At 40.8% G+C, this 24,243-nt stretch overlaps 1 protein-coding gene across 3 annotated transcripts in view; it reads left to right on the top strand.

Moving 5' to 3' along the window:
- Nucleotides 1-24,243, top strand: part of brsk2b (BR serine/threonine kinase 2b) — a 303,448-nt gene that overhangs the window by 266,097 nt on the left and 13,108 nt on the right. For 2 of the 3 annotated variants that reach the window (XM_007887612.2, XM_007887609.2), the window contains exons 10-19: nucleotides 1,666-1,830; nucleotides 4,709-4,806; nucleotides 5,556-5,706; nucleotides 7,246-7,311; nucleotides 8,372-8,432; nucleotides 9,272-9,479; nucleotides 10,641-10,689; nucleotides 14,375-14,498; nucleotides 16,048-16,228; nucleotides 17,853-17,942. In XM_007887612.2, coding sequence (XP_007885803.1) covers nucleotides 1,666-1,830; nucleotides 4,709-4,806; nucleotides 5,556-5,706; nucleotides 7,246-7,311; nucleotides 8,372-8,432; nucleotides 9,272-9,479; nucleotides 10,641-10,689; nucleotides 14,375-14,498; nucleotides 16,048-16,228; nucleotides 17,853-17,942 — 1,193 coding nt within the window. The remainder of the gene's footprint in view (nucleotides 1-1,665; nucleotides 1,831-4,708; nucleotides 4,807-5,555; nucleotides 5,707-7,245; nucleotides 7,312-8,371; nucleotides 8,433-9,271; nucleotides 9,480-10,640; nucleotides 10,690-14,374; nucleotides 14,499-16,047; nucleotides 16,229-17,852; nucleotides 17,943-24,243) is intronic. The other variant, XM_007887610.2, reaches the window with a different exon arrangement.

Raw genomic sequence — 24,243 nt, forward strand, 5'->3', positions numbered from 1 at the left:
CAAATTCAACTTGTTGAACTATTCCTAATTTCTTACACTCGCAAATCACGTACCACATTGTTGACCTGATAAAGCGCGATGGAATGGTTCGAAATTCAATTTCTTCTCAAGACCTCTTTTTTATCAATGTATGAAATATTTCTCCTGAACAAAACTTACTAAACTTATCACAATGCAATGTTTGTCAACAGCTAATATTTTGCGATAAGATTTGTTTTAGATTTGCTTTTCGCTCGTCTTTCCCGCATTCTATTTTTATGCGTCTTGTCTTTAACCTCCTCCCCCTTCTCCAGTACAATAAAATAAACATTGTTGTGAGTGAGTGGGTGGCAAGAGCAAGCCTTCTCCATACAACACCAATATAGAATCAACCAGTAGCTGTGGGCCAGGGTCTTGGGAATTTCTTTCCTTGCCCCTTCCCTTTGACCCAGATGAGATTGGGAACACATCTCTATCTTATTCTATGGTACAGTGTGCAAGTACACCAGAAAAGTTAAAAACCATTGCTGTGGGCCAGTACTCACTCACTGCAAGAATTTGCAAATATCACACGAAGCTTCAGTCAGGAGCTTAGCTGATTCAGATCCAGACTGTAAAATAGTATGCTGCTGATCTATCATTTCATCGGTATTGTTTTAGATGTGCATCTGCACTGTGGGTGAACTGGCTCCTGGCTCTCATCTCAGTTGGAGTGAGTTATGCCTGACGGTATCACTAGTCAGGAAAGCCATCTTCACTGCCTCTCTAATCTCGAATTGTGATCTTGGGCCCTCAGTGTTTTCATTTCTTTATCCAGGCTCCTCCTTTATCAACAGGAAACTAAATACGCTCAGTTTCTTCAGAATCAAAAAAGGATGCGACTTAATGTCTTGCGTATTTCAGGTTGTTTTCAGCAGAGTTGAGCACCGTCTATTCAGTGTGTACAACAAGTTTCAGTATGTCTCTTTGTTACTAATTGAGTGCAGCTGATTTCAGCACAGGCGACAGTTTTCATGTCGTTCAAATACTGTATGCGAGTGGTGGGAATTTTATTACATGATCTACAACTGGCACATGTGCAAGAGTGACCTTGCTGTGTGAGTCGATTGACTTCATTAGTATGTAAATGATGAGCTCTATTTTACGTGTATTCACTTAGAGACAATCATAAAGGACGAGCTGCCTAGCTTAGTGCTTCAGAACACTCCCATTTACCTGTGGGACTGGGACTCAAATGTAGCCCATACTAATGGGATGGAATTAATTTGTCTCAGTCCAGCTCCTGATAACGACACGTTGACAGCACATAAACTGCTTCTGTTTCAGGGCCAATTGATTTTTCCCACTCAAAAGCCACAAGAGTGGAGCTGTGGTAAATTGTCTGGTGCAATAGGGGTGCTGTTAGGTTGGGATGAAACAGAATCGTTGAATTCAGCTTCAACAATTGAGGATGGAGGAGAGGAAACTTTATATCTAACTCGTGCTGGATAGGCTTGAAACGTTGACAGTGAATATAAAAACGAAGCAAAAGAGAATCTCATCTCCCAGCTTTGACATTTGTCACCTGATGAGTTCCCAAAGAAAGACTTGAGGATTTCTAAGTAGCTCGACATAAATGGTCCCACTGATGGTGAGACGCAGTTTATTTTATGGAGCTGGAATTGTGTTTTATTGGTGTGTTTACAGAGGAGGCAAGAATGAACCGGAACCAGAGCAGCCTGTGCCAAGAAAGGTACAAATTCGTTCACTTCCGTCACTGGAGGACATTGATCCTGATGTCCTGGACAGCATGCACTCGCTAGGATGTTTCCGAGATAAGAACAAACTCATGCAGGATTTGGTATCAGACGAGTAAGTTTTTTATCACTTTGTTGATTTTTCCATTTATATTTACCAGCTGAGTACTATCACGTCAGCAGTGTCCATCATTAATCGGGTGTAACTTCCCAATGTCATCCTGGCTCAGTTGATAGTCCTCTCCCCTCTGAATCTGAAGGCTGTGGCTTCAAACCCCATGTTGGGATTTTGAGCTCATAGTCTAAGATGACAACGCTCTAATAGAGTGCTGAAAGAGTGTTGCATTGTTGGGTATCCAGTCCTTCATTAGTCATGGGCATTAGACCAGGATTCTGCCTGCCAGTTGCTGTGGATATTAAAGATTCCACGGCATTCAAAACAAGAAGGGGGTTTTCTTCTGGTGTCCCGGTCAGAAGTCTCCCAGATGCAAAATTGATCATTCACTTCATGCCTGTATGTGAGATATTGCTTTGGGCAAATTGGTAGTTGTGTTCACCTACAGAGACAGTCACTGCACTTTACTAAAACTTCTGTAAAGTTTGAGAAATTTCAATGTGATAAGGCGCAATATCAAGGGCAAGGATTATTATTACTTTATTACAATGTTACAATATCCAATTTGTATTCAGTGCAAACCGTACCTATTCCACACTTGTTTTGGTGACCATTGAATGGGGAACAGAGACACAGACCTGCAACTGGTTTTATTCCCTCTTTGTTAAAGAATATTCTTTCACTGCTTTCATTTTCCATTTATATCATCCAATAAGCACGATTCATCATCAATAGTATTCTACTCCCCGATGCTCAGTAAGCAGCACGCAATTGATTGGTGTGAGACGTGCTGAACTCCACAGGGATGGTGAAGCTTGACCATGTTGTGAAGAGGTAATAAATAGAGTGGGAACTGCTTATTGTGATCAGTCTGAGGAGCTTCCAGTGGGAGAGGGAGAGGGAGGTGGAATGAAAGTAGCATAGTTCAATAAAAACACTGATGATACCTTAATAGAGAGGATGATATTTTGGCACATCATACTAGAGGAAGACACAGCGTGAGGAGCATTAGAAAAATAGGTTTGTACCAGTGATAGCCCCAATCTAATTGCCGGCTTGCTGCTTGACGCACGGAATCGTGTGATGGTTTAAGTCAGAAACCAGTCAATGCAACTTTTACTGTTCGAAGCAGGAACAGGTTAAACTTTTTTTTACTTTATTGGGGGTCAAAATATTTACTAGGTTGTGCAATGGTTAATTAATAAGGATTAGATGACACTGCATTAATTCATAGACCAATATAAACGGCGCGAAAAAAAGAGTTTGTTGAAACTATATTGGTACTTGCGGTGATGTCACTGAGAATATTTTACTCTGTGCTTGTTACGTGTTAATGATTGCACAACATGTTGAAGATTGTGCAGATAAAGAATGGCTTATTTGGTGGCAACTTTCTACACATCACGAATGTGTAAGATTCAGTCCTTGATCTCAAGAGTTAGCTGGTCTCAGTTCAATATCATCAGAATATCGTACATAGCAGTCACTACACTCAACCTGCGAGCAAAGGAAAATGTTGGTTGAATCCCAGTCAATATACATTGAGTTCTGACAGTAAATACGCAGTGAGTGTAAATTCACCATGCAAATCTCTCACTGAATTCCGGATCTGCCTGAACCTAGAAAAGCTTAAAACAGTAATATTACCTGATGGAACACAGGAATTCACATTCCATGGTTAGAATTGAACTGAATTGCCATTTAACATGCCATAGAAAGCTCAGTATGTACATTAGGCACAGGGTCGTATTGTTGGTCTCTCCCTTCTCCTGTGAGCATTGGGACACAGGCATAAAAAAGCATTTGACCCTTATTGAATTCCGGAAATGTTTTACCTTTTTATGCTTTAAATTTCTTTCACTAAATGCAAGATAATCTCAGCTTGAGAGTTGAGAGTCCACATCCCACATTTATCACCACAGAGCAATTACTACTGGGGCCAGTGAGCTCCCATGTCCACTGTTTACTGATTCATGGCACGTTATTCCATTGTTTAAGATTCATCAGCCTGTGCATACGGGAGTACAATCTTCATCAATCCATTTCTGATCTATCACTCAGATTAAACATGAATTTTTTATCTAAAGTCTAAACGTGGCAAATTGAGGAACGAATAATAAAGTGATCAGAGCGGCAGTGGGATTGCCACCAGGCGTACTCATTTCCTCTCTCCCCGCACATTCATGAAGTGTGTGCGGGGATTAACTTCTACCTTCTTCACCACATGAGTGAATTGCTGCAGTTAAACTGAGTAAAGAGAGTTCAGAGAGGAAAAAAATTGAGGGAATGTTTCACACCCACGGGACGTGTGAAACCTGATTAGTTTCAACATTAGTTGTTCTATTATTACCTATTAACTATTATTTCTGTAGTTTTTATCTTTCTTCCTGCACCCCCACCAAATGTCTTTCCCCAAATTCCCTCTGTTCTGAAGCCAAGATCGCAAATGGTTCAAATGATCTCTTTCTTTCAGAATCTCAGTTCCACTGTTTTACCATGATAACATTCAGACGTTCTTAAATGATCCAGTATCCAAGCCTCTGTTATGCTCTTGGTAACCTGTTTCAGCTTTTGAATGTCTTCTGTGCAAAGAAATACTTTCATTAATGCTGAATGATATCATGCTTAAGTGATAGGATATAAAAGCCTGGATATACAATAAATGTAATCACACCTTACAGTGTCATGCAACAGATTTCCTTTGGTGCGATTAATCTCATAAACTTGTACTATTTATACAGTTTGAAAGGAGCATTTGCATCTTTATTTCTTGCTGTCAGATCTTCCTTAATCCAAATTTGCAGTCACATAATGTCTACACCAGATATATTGTAACGTTCACTGACTAAAATGCACCAACTATTTTTCTGATTTGCAGAGAAAATCAAGAAAAAATGATCTATTTCCTTCTTCTTGATCGAAAAGAGCGGTATCCAAGTCATGAAGATGAAGATCTACCCCCTCGAGTTGATATAGGTAAGAGTGCTGGACCTCTGTGATTGTTTTAGTAAAGCTCGCTGAATAATCTTAGTTAGATGGTGTGTGTAAGGTGTAGGCACATTGGTATCTTATAGAGCTCTTTACAGTCAACTCAAGGTAAACTCAGACCTGATCCTGCCCTGGAATTATGAACTACCAATCAATTTCTTGTCAGTTATGTGCTACAATTCCTGAACTGCTTTTTTTAATCCTCAAATTGCAAATTGTGATTGATCCATTGCCACATTCACTGGAAACATCAGCGTGATATAGAACCTAATTCACTTTGTGTAAAATGTGTTTTTATCTGGTATTGTCTACTGGCCTTCTTTAGATTGAATTGTTCAATGATTGAATTAGCACTGGACAACTTTTAGCTGTAATTTGTAGACACCATAGCTCAAGTGTTATATTTTGACTAAGTAGTTATGAGCTTCTCTTGATTTGACTGTTAAAATGCTTGATTGTAAAAGACGAACTTGATTAAAGCTTACAAAACAGTTAATGGTAATTTAAGATGTATTAATATACATTTGTATCGCTGAATATCCTTTATCATTTATTTGAATGTTGTAATGGAATTGTCTAGTGCGCAAGTTTTAATTGCAGTGTGTTCAGTCTGCCAGTCTAGTTTATAGCTAAACATAGAAAATGGTTGAGTACGGTGATCTAATATGTACAGAAAAGAAATGACGTAATGAAGATTTTTAATATGCAGTTTTTTTAATTGTCGTGGGTGTTTAAAGATCCACCTAGAAAAAGAGTAGACTCACCAATGTTAAACCGACATGGCAAACGACGACCTGAAAGGAAATCGATGGAGGTACTGAGTGTGACCGATGGAGGCTCTCCTGTTCCAGCTCGACGGGCTATTGAGATGGCACAGCATGGCCAGAGGTACAGCATTGTATTGTGGTGTCACACAATGAAATGCTATTTCACAAACTAACAGAGGGATTGATCTCAGGGTAGTGTTTGATGCCGGAGATCCTCCATTGAGGAGGCTGTGGTTATTTTGTTAACACTTGAAGAATATCGACGTTTCCAGGGCACTTTCAGACCACAAACCCAGTGCTTCCCTCCACTCCCACTCTGAGCTTCGAGACGTTGCATAGAAGAGTCTGGCAAACCTTAATGTTGTGCAGTTCAAAGATGTTCTTGACCTGAGCATGCCTGGATGTCCTAGGAGGACTGCTTGTGTTTTGCGTTGCAAAGTGTCAGATAAAGTTGCCACCAGATGGCGAAAAAAGGAGGTAGCCTCATTTTGTAACTCAATCAGTTTGTATTCTCTAAGGTGTAAAAGCAGTTATATTGAATATAAGTATTGTTAGTAATAAATGTGTTTCTAAATCATAATCCTTTTTGAAGAATATCATCTTTCAAGTGCTCAAACTGTTAAAGGGGGAAAAAAAATTCTGGAGTAAAGTACCCTTTGTTCTAAACACACCCTCTAGCAAGAAAAGAAAATCATGTCCCCATAAAATACTTTGCCTGATGTGAGAACTTCTTGCTTGACGATGCTCCTTGGAATCCATTTCTTCCTATGTCAGGCTGAACTGTTAACACTGGAGAGAAGCTGCAAGTGTTGCAATGAATTCAGTGGGAGCAGTAGTTCTGAGTTACTCTGAGAGGCTGTTGATACTGATCCTTTCCTAGTTTGGCTCTCGGGTTAGCTCTCAGGCTGGTGCAAAGTTCCGGTCCTCAGGAAACCTATTGGACCTACTTTGGGACCTAGACTGCTCTCTTCCTAATGGGGTGAAACTTTAGGCAACTTTCCTTACTCCACACTCCTCTGTTTACCTAGCAGTAAATAGGAACCCAGTTGTTAGTCGATTGACAGATTGCTTTCCAGGGGGTAATAATGCCTTTTAAAAAAAACTAATAATAATTCGTTCACTCAAACCACAACTGCTTTTACATTACAGTATATTATTTGAAACAGCTTGAGACACCTCAAAGACTTGATAAGGGCCCTATATTAAATGCAAGGATTATTATTATTATTATGTCACCTGAGTGGCTGGGCCAGGAGGCAGGAGGTCAAGGGCAGCATTCATCAACAAGAATTTCTCACTTCTAGGAACGTTGATTTAAGGATACAATTTTCTTCTATTTTGAGAGAGAGTGTGAGCACTTTGAACAAAAGTGGTCCCTCTGGATATTATTTCCTGTTCAGTCTTAACTCCGTATTCACCTAACGTTTTTGCTCTTCTCCTGGTATGTTGAACACAACTGCCAGTAGATGAAATGTGTCTCACTAACGTGGGTGGGGAGACACAGTATATTATTGTGCTTGAGATACTTATTTTGGTGCTGCTAGCTCCCAGCAAAGTTTTCTTTTCTCAACTATATATCGAGTTCTAACCTAGCCCCTTGCTTTAATAATTTACCAATGTAATTTTGTTCTTTTTTTGTTTTACTCTGTCCCTACTGTAGTAAAAGTATGTTCAGTAAAAGCTTGGATATCACAGATGCCAATCCCAAAATCAACAAAGAAGAAAGGTAGTAAAAGTGTTTCACATGATTTCTCCCTCACTGTGGGTAGCTGCATTAGATGCCCTTAGTGCACATGGTTGTCGGAATAGCTAAGATATCTTTTCTTCTTCCCCCCTTCCCAACCCTAGAGGTTTCTGCCCCATAATATGAATGGCAAACTTTCTTCTGTTGAGCTGCTTATGTACTGTTGGAATTGCACACCATGTCCACAGTGTTGACTAACCTCTGGCTTGGATAGTATTCACCTTCCCCACTTTCTGTTCTTTTGTTTTGAAGCCTGAACTTTGCACACGTTGGGAAGCCCTTAACCAACTGTTTTGATGGCCTGATCTATGCTGTTTTCCTCCCTTTAAGTATATGCATGGCGTTCTCGTGGTTTCCTTAAACCATTCATTGGTGTTCCCTTGGATAATGTAACAGGTGTTTAAAAAGTTGCTTGGTATATCTGCATGTGTAAGATTCCTAATGTCTTACTTCTGTCTCTTGGGATGGTGATGATTGTGGTTAATCTTTGTATTATGCTGATGAAACGACACTGGAATTCTTTCAGGAACTATATTCAGCAAATCTGTACATCAATTTTATTGTGGAATGAATCTTTTTTTCCAGTCGGTGCCTATTTCAGACACCGTTGTGCTTGCAGTATGTAAAAAAATATGTAGCTGTTGCCTGACAATCCAAATAATGACTCGCAGCATTAAGAAGTCAAACTTGGCACAGTTTTATCTGTTGCACTAAATGGGCCACTACCTTGTACTTTCACTCATTACAGAATAATCTCCTTGTCTAAACACAGTAATTCACGGAGCACATAAAAGTGGGAGAGTAGCATGCAGAGAAATGCAGGTTCATTTTTCATTTAAGATGGCACGCTGCTATGATTTTGTAAGCACACCTTTCTCCTCTTAAATAAAACAAAACAAAACACTAAGGATCGAAGGAAATTTGCAAGATTATAGGATCGAGTGCATTTTATTTTGGAGCCTGTGAACTTGACCATTTTCACCAAGCTTGTGTTTTTCATGTAAAAGAAATAAATTGATTCAGATATCCATCCTTTGTACAGGTCCAGATCAATAAGTGGAGCTTCTTCGGGTCTCTCAACCAGCCCCTTAAGCAGTCCAAGGGTAAGTAAAACTGAACAGTTCCCCACATTAGAGTTTTGATTGTCACGCTTTTCAATTGTTTTATGATTTTTTTACCTCTAGATGTAACAACTGCTAGCTCTGTTTTGACCCTTTAACTCTGAGTTACAATTATTGCCACTTTGGCTCCGTGTTTTGCTCTGTACTGGTGTTAGTTCACGAAACACATTAATGACAATGTGCTGCTTCTCTTCCTATTAATTTGCTGGCATAAAGTCTTATGATTTTGAATGCAGATGTATCTGACAGTATCTTATGCTCACTTTTGTTTGTTATGACACTTTGCCTACCGCCTAACAGCACGTTTTTTTGTTTTCTGCACTCCCATCTTCCTGATTTGTGTCTATGTTCCATGCTCTGTCCTGTCTGTCTGTCTCTTCTCCTTTGACTCTACATGCATGACATTGTCTGTCGTGTAGCCTATCAGAAAGTTTTTTGTTCCTCCCCAGACTCCTGATCATACCCTCTTTCCCAAAACACGTGCTTCTGTAAACCCTAACTGTAACAGAAACATAACAAAGCCCAGTAATATGCTTCTACCAAAGATAGGGTTTCAACCCAACCCAAATACACAGACTCTTCCTGCTAAAAGCAAACTGGCAGAAAAGCCTTTGCAAAGCACAAAATCCAACCCTCTTCCCGCTGTCACCGCAGAAACAAAAGCTCCCCAGAATCTTCCTGTTCAAAACACTCAGAGTCAGCAGCCCGCAGTCACATCACCTTACCAACTGTCTGTCCCTTCTGTCCAGACTACCCCGCTTTCTCTTATCAGGTTGATCCCCAGTACTGATCCAAGCACCAAATCTATCCCCATAATACAGGTGACCCCTCACCCTTCCCCAAGGGGAAGTCCCCTCCCCACCCCAAAGGGCACACCAGTCCACACTCCCAAGGAGAGTCCAGCGAGCACTCCGAACCCAACACCACCATCCAGTCCCAGCATTGGAGGGATGCCATGGAGGACGCGGCTGAATTCCATCAAGAACAGTTTTCTTGGATCGCCACGGTTTCATCGCAGGAAATTACAGGGTAGGTTCTGTGCCCCTACTTCGGTACATTTTCATTTTTGTTTCTTCCAGGACTGGGTAAGACTGGGACTGCTTCAATCCGCTGCACTGTAAGATGGTCTTGTATTCTTGCGCCATCGTAGGGATTAAAGATTTTCTTGGGTTTCAGTTCCGCACAGTTTTTAAAAACACAAATTGTGATTTGTCTGAAGCTATTAAAATAGTCTCCCGCTCTCCGGTACCACTGTTTGGGGCAACGTTTTGATGTCTTGCATCAAATGTCTATTGTCACCAGTATAATTCTAAGCATGCAAGCATTCTGACAATTGGATTACCAGCTGGGAAACCTGGAAATCCAAGTATCAACGAACATCCAAATTTAGGCTCCTAAACCCTCTCTCCCCCCCCCCCCCCCCCCACCGCTCTGGGGAAATGTGGTTCTTCCATCTTGGGGAGGGGAGAAAACAGAATGGGAGGGTTTTGAAGGTTTCAAGCTGTTTTGATTAATGATCCAGCACACCTGCCATTTCTTTAGTGGGCTGCTAGGTGTTGAACTTTGAAGGAGAACGTCAACAACAATTTGCATCTATATAGTGCCGCTCATGAATGGTAGCATCACAGAGCACTTGAGATCAGGCAGTTATGAGCACCACTTCTCACTCACACGTACACACAAACCTGGGACTAATGACTGGGACTAAAAAGAAGTTTATCAGAGGCATTCACGATCACTCCAGTATTCTGATTGTAATCTTTCTGAATTTGATGGTTTTGATGTAATGAAGAGTTAGAGGTATGGCATTGCATCTGTTGCCTGAAAGCCCAATAAATCCAGACTGGCCAAATTAACTCCATCATTCAGACTTAGGAAAGCCTTCATACGTTTCCCCTTGCATCATTCGGACTCAAAATGGATTAAAGCATAAATACAAATCCATAGTTTTTGAGCAAGATGACTCTTTCTTTGCTCGCGTTCTGTTGCATCGTTCTGTTTGCTGAAATTGCTTGTGCCTATTTTCTGGCACATCAAGAGCAATGCAGATCGATACCAGTCATCGGAGCAACTGAAGTATTAAACTGCTTGTTAGATATGATCAATTACAGCTTTTGCAACTCCTGTTGAGGAACAAAAGTGTTTGATTGAAATAGAGTGTAAATGTGTCTTTCTGTTGTTTCCATGTAGTACCTACACCAGAAGAGATGTCAAGCTTAACTCCAGAATCTTCCCCAGAGTAAGTCGCTGCCTCTTGCCCATTGCTCTATGTTGTCCACGTTTGTTGATCGATAGGCAGAAAATAAAGTCTCACTACTTTTGCTTCCAACATTTTTTGCACGGCTCGCTTTTTTTAGTGGCCAGTTCTGGAACAGAAACAGAAGCTCTTTTTTTCTGCTGGTTGCAAAGTTATTGCTGAGTGTTGCTTTTGTCAGTGAGCTACTGATTTGTTTCATTCAGTGTATTAATATCTGGGTCTCTCCAACCAACTTAATAATTACATCCATTCAGCTCATAAAATAAAAATTGCAGAGTGTATATAATTTCCCCTAAATGATTATAGGGATGGTGCAAGTAGAATGAATTCCATGAGTTAATGAGAGTTAAATGATGAATATGTACATTCTTCCGATACTGAGCAGGGAGCTTGAGTTAGGAGACCCACAAGTAACTGAAGCCATTAGAATTTCTACTAACCTTATCGTAGAGTTGCCTTCCTTTCAAAAGGTGGTGTTAAAATTGAGCCCTTTTTTTTTACACTGCAACCAGCAAGTCAGTCTCCGTCACTTCACCATCAGCTGGAAATAGTTAACCGAAAGAAAGTGAAATAGTTTGGATCTGATCGCTGCATCTTGCTAAGTTGAGAAATCCATACTTCACAAGTAATCTCTAATTGCTGTGCTCTATCGTGCTTTCATTTCTGTGAAATACTTAGCAGCTTGCAAGCATTTACGCTCCTCTTAACCAACACTTTGCTCTCGGAGAGACCACATAATCGGCTGCAGCCCACATACTACCATTAGGCAAAGTCACCATGGCAAGAATGCTCTAATGTGTTTAGATTCCACAAACGCATTTGACTGAAAGCAGCCCTAGGATTTCATGAGTTTCTGATAATTTGCCCCATTTGCACTGAGATGCATTTTCAGTGAAGTTACAATCAACTTTGCACACGCAGTTCTTTGGAAATTGCAAAATAGAGCTTCATTTCCAAATCAATGGCAGCTTTTCTGAGCTCTGAGGACCTCTGAGCTGTTGTACGTGTCAGTGATGTGAACACTATATCGTTGGGCTGGCTGCCCATGTGGGCTAAGGGCGCAACCCACTTGTAGACACATAATAGGGAGCTGGCACCATGGGAAGTAGTGGGTGGCAGTACATATCGTGCTAGCACCAGGCACAAAATTAGTTTAGAGTTACAGTAGAATCAAATGCCGCATTATTCACCCACCTCTGCTCCATCCACTCATTATGGCACTTATTTCACATTGGGAGGGAGGGTGGAAAACAATGCGTAGATGGGTCCGCTCAAGATTAATGCAGATTTAGCTTTGCTGCAGTTTCTTTGTTTGTGAATCACTCTGCACAGTCACTTGTGGAGAAGGAAACCAGAAACCAGGGCAAAAATCAAGATCAAATACTTCCGAAAGTGTTAGTGACTACCTGGTGTAATGTGGAGAAACTCGCCTTTCTATACTTCCGCAATGTTTTTGACAGCAAAGCTGAATAAATGCTTTGCAACATTAATTGTGCCCAAATCTATTTTAAAACTCAGTGTTACAATAGTGTACACGTAAACCTGGTTGCCCTGCAGTTAGCATTTGATTCCATTTAGATATTCTAAGGGCACTTAGAACATTTCTTCAGCCCTTTGAAGACTGCAATGTCTGATGGTAATATTAGATAAGAGTCAACTTATTAAAAAGACGTGAGCTCAGTTCTTTTTTATCCTTTTTAGGGGAATGCAAGTCGTGTTTGTGGCTCTGTTTCAGCTGTTGAGTTTCATTAATTATTTCTAGGATATCAGAGAGAGCTCCATGTGTAAGTGTTGCCTTTTATGTGAAATATGGTGGTGGTTGGGGAACGGGAAGAGAAAGTCAATGACAGAATCATTCTTGTTTTGCTGAAAGCCAGCCCCTGGCCAAATGGTTGTGGAACAGAATGATGGAGAGTTCAACTATCCATTGTATCACTGACCCTTGAAATAGGACCCAAATTAATTGAAAGTTTAGTGCAAATGCAAACGGGTTAGTTACTGGCAATTTGAACAAGCTTGAAGAGGTTAATGTTGAGCAAGATCCCTGTTTAAAAAAAAATCAGAACATAATGATGTGCTTTAATGAGCTTATTCAGTGTAATTCTATTCATTCCTGCGTCAGTGTTAATCAGGGCTGCTTGATTGAGTCATGGACTCTGAATATTTGAAGACCATTTTTTTGCTTTACTGAAGTGGAGGAGCAATTTCAAGAATTATGCTAATGACTTCATGAGTGGGGGTGAAAGAAAAAGACAAGAGAGGCTGCATATGTATGTAAATTCACAATGTGCCACAGGTAATTTCCTCTCAGAGTGGAACTTTGCTTCTCACCAGTGTTTTAATGTGGTAACGTTGGCGTTTCTTTATTACTTGTTAAACGCTTGATGCAATTACATTGCCAGCAACACACAGCTAAGTCATCACTTAACTCCAGCAGTTCCAGTCTCTTGATGGCTAGCACTGTTGCAGCAATGTTGCAAAAGGGACCAATTAAAATTATTGCTCAAAATTGCAGTGGTCTTTTCTCTTCTTGTTTACATAGTTCATTTCCTGCCCTCCACAACCCACTGAAGTGACTAGTTCATACTGGCGTACAGTACCTTAGGCACTGACACCTCCTGCAAGATTTTGGACAATGAATGTCAGCAAGCTACTAAACAGCAGCGAGCAATCCTATCCTCGTCTGATACGTGGGGGAGAGGGTGGGGGGGGTGGGGGCGAGGGAACTGAAACCAACTGTAGTGCCCCCATTGCTGACCAGGTTGAGATTAACACAGACCAGTGATTCAACCAAAACAAAAAGACGATTTGAGACGTCTCGAAGACGTGATAAGGCACTATATCAAATGCACGGATTATTATTATTAACCTGGGATCTTCCAGATCTGTATAGATCCAGGTAGCACACCTGGCAATGACATAACCCAACAAGTTATCAGGAGGTCTCAATAGTTCTGTGAGCCGTAACTAACCGTACAAGATAAAGCATGGCAATAATCCAATTTTAAGATCATTTGTAGTTATTCTGTCGCAGTAACTTTCTACGTACAATGCCACCAATGTTAACCAGCAGGCAAACTAAACTGCATGATGCAGAGCTGACTCTTAAGCAACGAGGGCAGTGGCTACAGAAACTTGGTGCATAGTTCAGTTTCCATCTTCAGTGAATGACAACTCGTCTTATCTGGTCTTGCACCACAGCCCACTATGTGCTATTTGAACATTAAAAACAGATCATTTATTATGATTGAGGAATTATAGTCTGGAATTGATGAGTCTTTCAAATGCAATATTTGCAGCTGTTTCACCATTAGTATCAGGATCTTTGAGGATATTAGAATATTCACAAAGCGTCCATTAACATAATGCATTTAAATGCACTTTTTAATCGGTTTGACACTTATGAGTTGTATACCATTAACATTAATGCCTCTGTAGATCTACACATTGCATTGCTCATAATTACCCCGCGGTAAATTATGTGGGTAATTTACTGTAGCTGTAAGGTCCAGTTCCTCAGCCAATGCAGATTCTTTTGATTGCTACAGTTGTATTCCAAAGCTTAATGTTTTGTTCAAACGTTCTTACTGCAACTTAAAATACTTACTTTAAGAATGTTTTTCCGACTAAAGTACTGACATCATTGTTCCTTTACCTTGTCATTTAGACTCGCCAAAAAATCGTGGTTTGGTAACTTTATCAACCTGGACAAAGAGGAGCAGATCTTTGTGGTCATCAAAGACAAGCCATTGAGTTCCATTAAGGCAGACATTGTCCATGCCTTTCTATCAGTAAGTTATTATTATTATTATTATTATAAGTATCAGATTTTAATGGAAATACACTGAAACCTTGAAAGGGCTTTTCCCCCTTTCTGTCTGTAATTGCACCGTGAACACACATAAAATGGGTATGCTGAAATGTCGCAAACAAAATAACTGATTATTTTATTTGGTTATTTGAAATTGAGAAACACATTGCAGCACAGGACAAAATGTCAATTTTTCATTCAACTAAACGTTTTTTTTGACTTGCCTTTCTATCCACTGCACGCAGTGTTCTGTAACTCGAGTTACGTCGTTAAAAGATAATCACACACACAATGTGCCCAGTCGTTGTGGAAAGTAAGAAATCATCTCTTTGCTCTCTCCCATGCTGTGTAAAAGATTTGTTTCATGTGATGATCAAGTTGTGCAGAAACGGCCCATACTGATTGCTGCCGATCGATTAAATTGCAAGCTTGGCCGGTTTAGTTAAGAATACAGTATTTATATTTAGCCTGAACGGTAAAGCTTCCTAGAGTCAGTTGTCTGTGATCTGGAGAGCTTGTTCTTTTTTAACGGTTTGCCATTTACTCTAGTCGAGTCCTGTGGAGATCTTTCTTTCTCTAAGGACTGGAACAGTGTGCATGTATCAGACTCCAAAGCAGCCCGTTTTTCATTTCACACTGCAGCCCACTAATAATACAGCAGGTGGCTGCCATCACCAAAGAACCTTGGACTTGACATAACTGAGAACAGTGAACAGAAAGCAAGCCTAGTGGAAAGGGATACTGGCATGAATATGATAGGAGCACTGAAGGTCACAGCTTTCATGGAAACATTGTACTGTAGCTTGCACAACCTTCCCCCCTTTGACTTAGTCATTCCATCCGTTTGGGTTGGAATTAAAGGTAGTTCCCAGAGGAGAAAGGCCAGCTTGCTAAGACAATTGTGGAACCCCCACCCCCCCAAAAAAACTAAACATTTTACAGAACATGTACCTTTCTCCTCGTCTAATGGGGGAGTCAGGTTGGAACTGACGGCTTGAAATCTGCCTGCCAAAATGATTGCCTCTTATGGGATTTGTAGCTGTCAGTAAATGATGGTTTACTACTGTACCAAGTGCTCTGTAATCTGCTCTAGTTCCCAAAACACCATATAGTCACAAAATCGTGTGTCACTTTATCACATGAAAACATCAGGCTCAGTAGGGAAATTTAAATTTTTCCCGTGGGGTAAGAGATCATGGAGAGTGTGGTAGGACTACATCTTTTCGCTGCTGAAAATCATAGGAGCGTTAATATTATTGACGAACAATTCAAAATTCATTTTCAATGGCAAAATGTGCTTAAATTACATATCTTCACAGTACCAGTATGTGGAGGAAGGATTAATCGGCGGTTAAGACATTGACATTAAGACTCCATAACAAACATTCTTGCTTGTAAATAGGATTGTTTAAAGTCTGTAATTTTCTGAGTTGCCTGACTATTCACTATACAGGATCATGTCACCTAAAGATATGCAGGCCTATTGCCCCTATTATTAATGAACGGCATATTCATTTTCTGATTTGCAGATCCCCAGCCTAAGTCACAGTGTCATGTCGCAGACAAGTTTCCGAGCAGAGTACAAATCCACTGGGGGCCCTGCTGTGTTCCAGAAGCCAGTTAAATTTCAGGTGGACATCACTTACACAGAAGGCAATGAGGCACAGAAGGAGAATGGGATTTATTCAGTCACCTTCACACTGCTGTCAGGTAACAGCAACGACGAGGGCAATGGAGGTGGTGTTTTAAGCTTATTAATAGCAGGAAGAGCGAAGGGAAAGGGGCCTCTTCCACAAACTCTGATGATCCCTGGCACCTGTGCATTCTGTGTTGCATTGCGATATGCATCTCTTAGGGTCATCAGTGATTTATTATATCCTTGTGTCTGCAGGAGCAGATAGGGTTTGCATATCAAATTGAGGAGTTCAGAGAGAACAGTGCAGTACCACAGCTGATACCAATCCTGGAAGCATTCTGTGTGTGAAAGCTGTGTTTTTATTGCACGCGAAAAAAAAATTATACTTTAAGTTTTCACTTGAAGCAGAATTTTCTATAAGCATTTTCGTTGACGATTCTAATTAAAAACGAAATTAAGTTTCAGAAGAAATTGTTACCTCGAGTGCTCTTAAATTACAAGTAAATCTCCCTACCCACTTTCACTGTTGCTGAAGAGTGTGCATCCTCTCCTATCTCATCTTAAAATTGCTCTAATTATGCTGTGTTTTTTTTTATGGCAATATTTAAGGAGCTCAAATTGTAGTGTTACAAAATACATATTGTACGTGCTTGTTCGCTGTGAGTACTTAATCTGCATTGGAGAAAGAATAATTCAGCGAAAATTTGGGGAAAAAAATCTTCTATTTGCAGATTGCTTCTTGCTAGAGTATTGTCACAGTACCTGAGTCTTAAACATATAGACACAGTTTGAAATATAACAATAATAATCCTTGCATTTGATATAGCGCCTTATCGTGTCTTTGAGACGTCTCAAAGCACTTCACAGAATATACTGTAAAGTATAGTGACTGTGGGTGAAACACGGCAGCCAATTACGCACAGTGGAATGGCAGTGTGTTGAGACGTATTGCCAGTGCCAAATTGAATACTACGGTTAAATCTTAGAATAAAAATGTAAGATCCATTCAAAAATTTAGAAAACTGCTGTTCACAAAATGTTTCCTGATTTCTTTTTTTTTAAAAATCTACAAAATGACCAGGAAAAGGCAAAGGGATCAGGCGTGGGCTAAACAGTGACAAATGCCATTTAATGTGTATAAATGCAGTGATGAGACTAGTAGTAGGAGGTTGAATGACTTAATTTGAAGTGGAATTAGTTTTGAATACTGATTGAAAGCTTTGCACTCGATACCTTGCAGATTGAAGGTCAGGATTGCAATGCTGTCTGACCACCACTTAGCATCATGAGGAGGGCGAGGGAGGGAGGGAAGTGGAACTTACCTGAGAGACAAGCGAGATCCCAACCTTTTTTCAACAATTCATGGCTGATTTCATAAAATGTTCATGTGTAGTGCAGTTTGTGGATCACACAGAGCCAAACCTAGTATTACTTTCACGTAGAAACTGACATCTCTGGGGAGTCTAATATTGGTTGGGAATGATTGTATCTATTCTAAGGATCACTTTCCTCCTCTGATCCATGGATGAGGTAGAGCTGAAATAAACCAGGCTAATAATAACAGAGAGCAAACAAGGTCAGGTTATTGTAATAATAACCTAAAGATGGCACCCGAGCATCATAGCATGTGAGTGTCTTTTGTGCTGAGAACATTGATCTCATTCCAATTACCTTTTAATTCTCTTCTCCTAACAAAAGGTCCAAGTCGTCGGTTCAAAAGAGTGGTGGAAACCATCCAAGCCCAGTTGTTAACTACACATGACCAACCTACAGTGCAACAGCTATCTGGTAAATATTCCATTTTGATCCACATAAATTAACTTTGTTCTCAACAGGTGCATCGTATCTTGCATGCCTTTCAGCAACACTCCCAAAGGGAACACAATAGTCCCATTAAGAGGCCTCTAGCGGAACCATTATACCAGTGCATTCCATGCATGCTGTAAATCCCCCCTGACTTTAGCTGTTGGCATGCACTGATTGTGCAGTTTAACGGTGAATCAACCTGTTAAACCTACGATCAACATGTTGAATCTATTCATTTCATTGCAAGTAGTAACTGAATGGGAAAACAGCATTGCCTGCCTAAGGATCTTTTTTGTGATATCTCAGAAACTTTGGATGACCAGAGTAATAAATATTTGGACATCGCAAAATATCTTCATATCAGCGAGTATCAAAAGCTGTCAATTCTACAAAACAGTTTTTGATTATCTTTGACAGCGGCTGTTACCCTTTTGTTTGGTACATTCAAGAGCCCATTTAGAACCTGTGAGCTGAAGGTTACTCTGAGCGGCAAAAAGGGGTTTCTATTCCAGTCATAAGATTAGCCAAAAGGTTTCGTAAACTCTGAATATCCACAAAAATGCGCCAAGGTTTTGAAGAGTTCACAGGAGTCCTTCTTCACAGTATAATTCGCAAATGTATTTGATGGAAATAAACTGCAGAACAGAACGAGCATAGGCCAGGGGATGAGGAACCTTCTTCAGGGCAATGTAAATGTCATACCTCTACGACTCTGAACCAAACCACTCAACTCAGGCCAATGACTGCTGATATTTAGCCACGTTTACTGAAATATTGTAGTATGTCCCATGTCCAACCATGGTACGCGTTTTAAATACTTATTCTGAATTTAAAAGGAGATATAAACGGTCAGTTCATTCTGTATTATACACGTTGAGCATAAATGAAGTTAGCAAAGTATAAAAGTTAGTACCTCATTTGTATACAAACCCACCTCAAACCAGGGACATATCCCATTTCCTTTCATGGGTAAATCAGTTGTGACACAAACCTGATCCAAGTCCCACTGAAATTCCTTTGAAACGTGCTCACCAAAAGTGTATTTAAACCTGACTGTTCAGTTCAGTGACGAAAAAGAAAGGTGTTTTTATATTTGGAGAATTTTTTTTGGCAACTTCAAAATGCCTGTAATTTGCTAATTGTGTTATCTGAACCAAACAAGTATATCATGATTTATTCTAAACTATTGTTGCTGATTCTTCATTTGGAAGATTCGCCAGCTGTCTTCTTTTTAATTTACAAAACCTTTGCATCTAATGGCAGAACGGAAACCTGGGGGAATTGTCACAGATGCAAGGTGTTGAATTTTGCCTCCAAATGGAGGTGACAGTCAATCCATAGCTCATTTGAACGTATCTGCTCCATGCTGAATACTGATTCCCTGCAGATTCCTGGTTAGCACTAGCAGTGTTTATTCAGAATGTTTTTAATGTCTCCACGGTCGTGTGCGTTCCATCTGGTGTAAGGGCGTCCCTCAAGTCGCCTCATATGCGTGTGCCATTCCACTCCTCATTTTCCAGCTTCTCTGACAATGCATTTTCATCTCTCCCCTTCTTCTCTTCATCCCGGCTGTGAGCTGGATCCACAACCTCATCTTCCCTGTACTCTCAGGAAGAATGAACTATTTCAGTCCAAGAAGATCTGCCATTCAACAGATACAGTTCAAATGAGGTCATGTCCGTAACTAAACCTTTGGACCTTTTAATTTGTTTTTTAATTTTTTTAAAAAATGTTCACGTTACCATTTGCAGCCGTGACTTGATATGACTTCTTTGCCTGAATTTTCATGTTTTAGTTTTTCGGTTTATGCAGTGGAAACGTAAAGAAACATTTACCTTTTCCCCCTGTAATCCAGCAACTTCTCACTGTATGGAGCTGCTGACAGGCAGACTTTCAAAATGTGGTAAGAATCCCCTCCCTCCCTCTTGCCCCCACTCCCAACCACTCTTACCCCCCCATAGAGAGCACTGTGGTATGTCTTTCCGTTCTCTATTTTTTCATTTCAAATCCACGCTTCTGACCACACTTTAGCTCCTTCTGTTGTTGGTGCTGCATGTCGCAATATGTCGCAATTCGCCTAACCTCATGCAGCAGCAATCGCTGGTAGGCTGTGCCTGCCTGCAGACAGGCTTGTTGTGATGCCATGGGATGCCTCACTGCTTCAGACTGCAGTTCTGATAGCGCGTTTGAAAATGAACCTAATCCACGTTACTCCATTGCTACCGCCTCCGTCAGGCAGCTGCTCAAACACTGCTCACCAATGCAACATTCAGGAACTGCTGTTGCTTTGCTTACGTTCCAATGCACATACAAGCGGACAGGAAAACATGTTGGGCACCCCACTAAGTTGTGCATGTCGACACAAAGACCCCCAAAAAGCATTTGATTTATGACCTTTCTTGCTAAAGTGTATCCCACCAAATCCCCTCCCCTCCCCTTCCTTTCGTTTTTAACTTTTCTTTTGGTTGAAATTTGCTATTTTATACTGTTTGCTCCAAAGCCTGGGCTCTTGATGTCAACTGCTTTCGAAAAGTACCAATTGTTTTACCTTTTGAGGACAGCGGCAGTATTTACTGGCCACATTTCAACACAATGAAAGGTCGGAGCTCTATTGTCTGTTTCCCAGTGTGTTTTATTAATTAAAGATCTCTATTGCCAGCTTGTTGGATACAAGTGTGGCTAGAATTATATCCTGCCCTAGAGTAGCACAATTGAAAAGACAGTCAGGACACCTACAGAGAGGATCTGCACTAGCCTTCAGTGACATATGATAAGTATCCTTTAGGTCAGGCGGCTGAGTGTGATTTATACAGTCAGTCTCACAAGGGGGTTACTTACCGTATCAGATGCAATAAATAGTCCAAGGACAGGCAGCCTGAATATCTTGCAAGTAAAACCTAGGCTCAGGGGCAGACTGGCTGTATGGGAAATCATGAAATTTCCCAAGTGCCCCCGTGATTGGCTCCCATGCATACCACTATGTTCAGCCGAGGTGAAACGTTGAGTTTTAAGACTCAACCAAGATTTTAATTGCACAGATATTTTTCGTCGACTCGGAACGCCCACAAATCAGTGGCCCCATGACTTGGCACTCCCACATTTTTTTTTACCAGACAATCTTGAGCCCTTTCGAGGAGTCAGTCCGCCACTGCTTACGCTGGAGGTATACACCTGCAGCCACACAACAGAAATAGTCATTGAGTCACCCGCAGTAAATATCCCCTAAGGGCCGACTGAATAGATAACGCATGCATCATACAGTTAGCCTCACCAGCAGAACCATTTCCTTTTCTACCACTTTGCCCTCAGCCTGAATTATGTGCAACACACATTTGAAACCTTAAAAAAAGATTCTCTCTGAAACAAAAATGCGGCAAGATGAAAAGCGTGTCCGCTGTTCCTGAAGGAACATTCATGCATGCATGGCTTAACTGACTCTGTTGATAACACTCTTGCCTCCAAGTCAGAAGGTTGTGAGTTTGAGCTCCACACCGTGATGTGAGCTTGTAACCTTGTCTGACACTACAGTTTGGAGTGAATGCGGTTATAGATGAGATCCATTCAATGAGGAGTAAATTTTACAGTCCATTCAGGCAGGTGTTTAATTTGTCCACTGTATTATTCTGAAGAACATTGACCTCTCCCAAAGTCCTGGTCAATATTCATCGCTCATCCAAATTCACCAAGAAAATAAATGCATTGGGGATGTATCTGGTGTTACTTTGCTGGTTCAAATTGGCTGACATAGTTGTCTGTAACAGTCAGTGAAGTAACTTGCTAAGGGAAGTCATTTCCACACGATAATACACTACATCAATCGCACATAAACCCATGGATTTACATAGTATAACGTTTACTTAGAGATGCCCCACGCTACCTGTACAATTCAGTAATATTGTCGGTGTCATTGTATTGAAAACATTGCTGTCCTCAAAGGGTTTAACAGTGGTTCAGAGCAGCTTTCTGCCTGAAAATTTGTGGCAGCATTTCGCAACATTATGGGATTAAAAACTGGTGCGGATCTGTTTTGACTAACTGTTGCTGTCTAATGGTTTTAAAGGAAGACTTTTGACCCTTTCAGCAGCACTAAGTAGGCTTGGCTTCCTGAATGGCACAGACCTCCCTCCACAGTGCCACTTTGCTCTTTCTGTTCTGTGAGTGGAATGAATGCTCCCGCGACACCTTTATGCGACTCGCCTGCAAAGAATGATCAAAATAATTAACAGAAATCCGCCATAATCGTCAAAAAGGAAAATATCAAGGCTTGCTTCATGGAACACACAACCTGATTCTTTAATACAAGTCCGGGCACCACTGTACTTGGGGACCGATTGAAAAGTGGTCGGTTCATGTTTGAAAATTCTGAGGAGAGCTGTTACTGTTACTTCATCCAATCCCATGATTACTTGTCACTTTGTTTCACTTAGTTGGTGAGGTTTGTAAATTGTAAAGGCGATGTATCGGAGGATCTTATAGAGGTCTACAATATTTCAAATGGAATAGTAACAGGGTATAGGTTTAAGATTGCAAACAACAACACAACAAAGGACAATTACAGGACAGATGCAAAGTATTTCTTTAGCCGGAGGGGAATTAACGAGGGGAGCATATTGGCAGGAAGGCTGGTAGAGTCCAGGACTCTGGGCTTGATGTGATGGGGAGGCTGTAAATTGGACGAAGGGCCTTCTCCATTATGAACCAATTTTGTGAGATGTTTATATGACGAAGGGTGCAAAGTCCTGTTCATTAACTCCTTCAAGAAAGACCTGGATAAATATCAGCTCAAACAGTATTGGGGGAGACTAGAATGAGATCAAATTGAAATGGCGCACCACATTGGTATCTGTGACTGAGAGCAGAAGGAAATTCTGTCTGTGAAAAGAAATAGATAATCCATGAGCGATGGAGATGTAGAGCTGGATGATTGTTTGGTGGGGGTGGGGTGGAATTTACTTGAATAGTTTTGGGGAACATCTATGCAGAACTTTCCATAGGATGTACAATGACCCTGTTGGTTTTGTTTTGATTAGTGTGTGGAGGGCTTAAACACTGAATAGCCTTTTCTTGATCCAAACTTTCTTACTCTACTGAAGAAAATGATAGTTATCCGTTACACCCCAAAGCTTTCCCCCCCCACAAACTGTCCACTCCGTTCCAGTGCTTTGTCCGTTCTTTTGGATGCTGGGCTGCCTGCTGGAAGTTGAAGGTCACTTTGGGGCAGACACATTTGCAGGGCTATGGAGAGAGAGCAGGGGAGTGGGATTGAATTGGACAGCTCATTTCAAAGAGCCAGTTACAGACGCGATGGGCTGAATGGCCTCCTTCTGCGCTGTGTAATTCTATGATTCTATGATTATCCTCCCAGTCGGAAGCGAGTTTCTGTCCTGTTTACGAGAGCACAACATCAGTTAATCCCATAAACTGCTGCCAACTAGATGGCTGCTGTGCTGTAGCATGTAATCTGGCTTCACTGTTGGTGGGCCCTGCTGGCATTGAACTTGCAAGTCATATCCAAATACAAATTGTTACAGATATGACCAGCTTGGATCTATTCGGATTTGTCGGAATCCCCGCGGTTCAGACCCGGACTGACGCAACTGATCAGTTGCACTGAGCACAGCGTTTAGCTCTTTGAAATGCGGATGTTTCAAAAACTGAACCAGAAGCTGAGAGCAAATGAATCTCAGCGTGCGCAGGATTTCAATCTGAAATCTGGATTCGAAGCGCCAAAGACACTCCAAACCCTTACTGGGATGAGGAACGTCTACCATGCTTCTCCCTAATAGAAAAAAATTACTGATTTGAAGTGTGGACTTTGTGATTTGCCCAAACTGTGCTCTTCCACTCCATGGTGCACAGTGATGCATTTGTTGATGTGACAGTCTTCGCAGATTTGCCCACATTCACTTTTTCGTTAATCAAATGAATTTTTTTGTCGTTATTTTTAGGCGTGCCTAGACAATCTCCCAACATCCACTCAGCAGGAAAGAATGGGGCTTAGTTGACATGAAATGTGTTGCGTTGTATCGAAATGCTCATTCACAGCAAAAGCTGTAAGCGAGTTGTGTACTGGATTAAATGGTAACTGTGAGTGCGAGTGTTGATAAATAGAATCTCCTGTGTAAACCAGGCTGGCAAGCACTTTGAATTACAATGTTTCATTTTTAAAACTTCAGTAAGGCATTTTTCATGTATTAGCATCACTGATACTGATTACTGACTTAAATGCAGGATGTTTAAGTAACTAAGTAAGTATCTATGTAACGTCATCTTCCTATGCAGG

This window comes from Callorhinchus milii, unplaced genomic scaffold, assembly GCF_018977255.1.
Source record: "Callorhinchus milii isolate IMCB2004 unplaced genomic scaffold, IMCB_Cmil_1.0 Scaffold17, whole genome shotgun sequence".
Classification (NCBI taxonomy): domain Eukaryota; kingdom Metazoa; phylum Chordata; class Chondrichthyes; order Chimaeriformes; family Callorhinchidae; genus Callorhinchus; species Callorhinchus milii.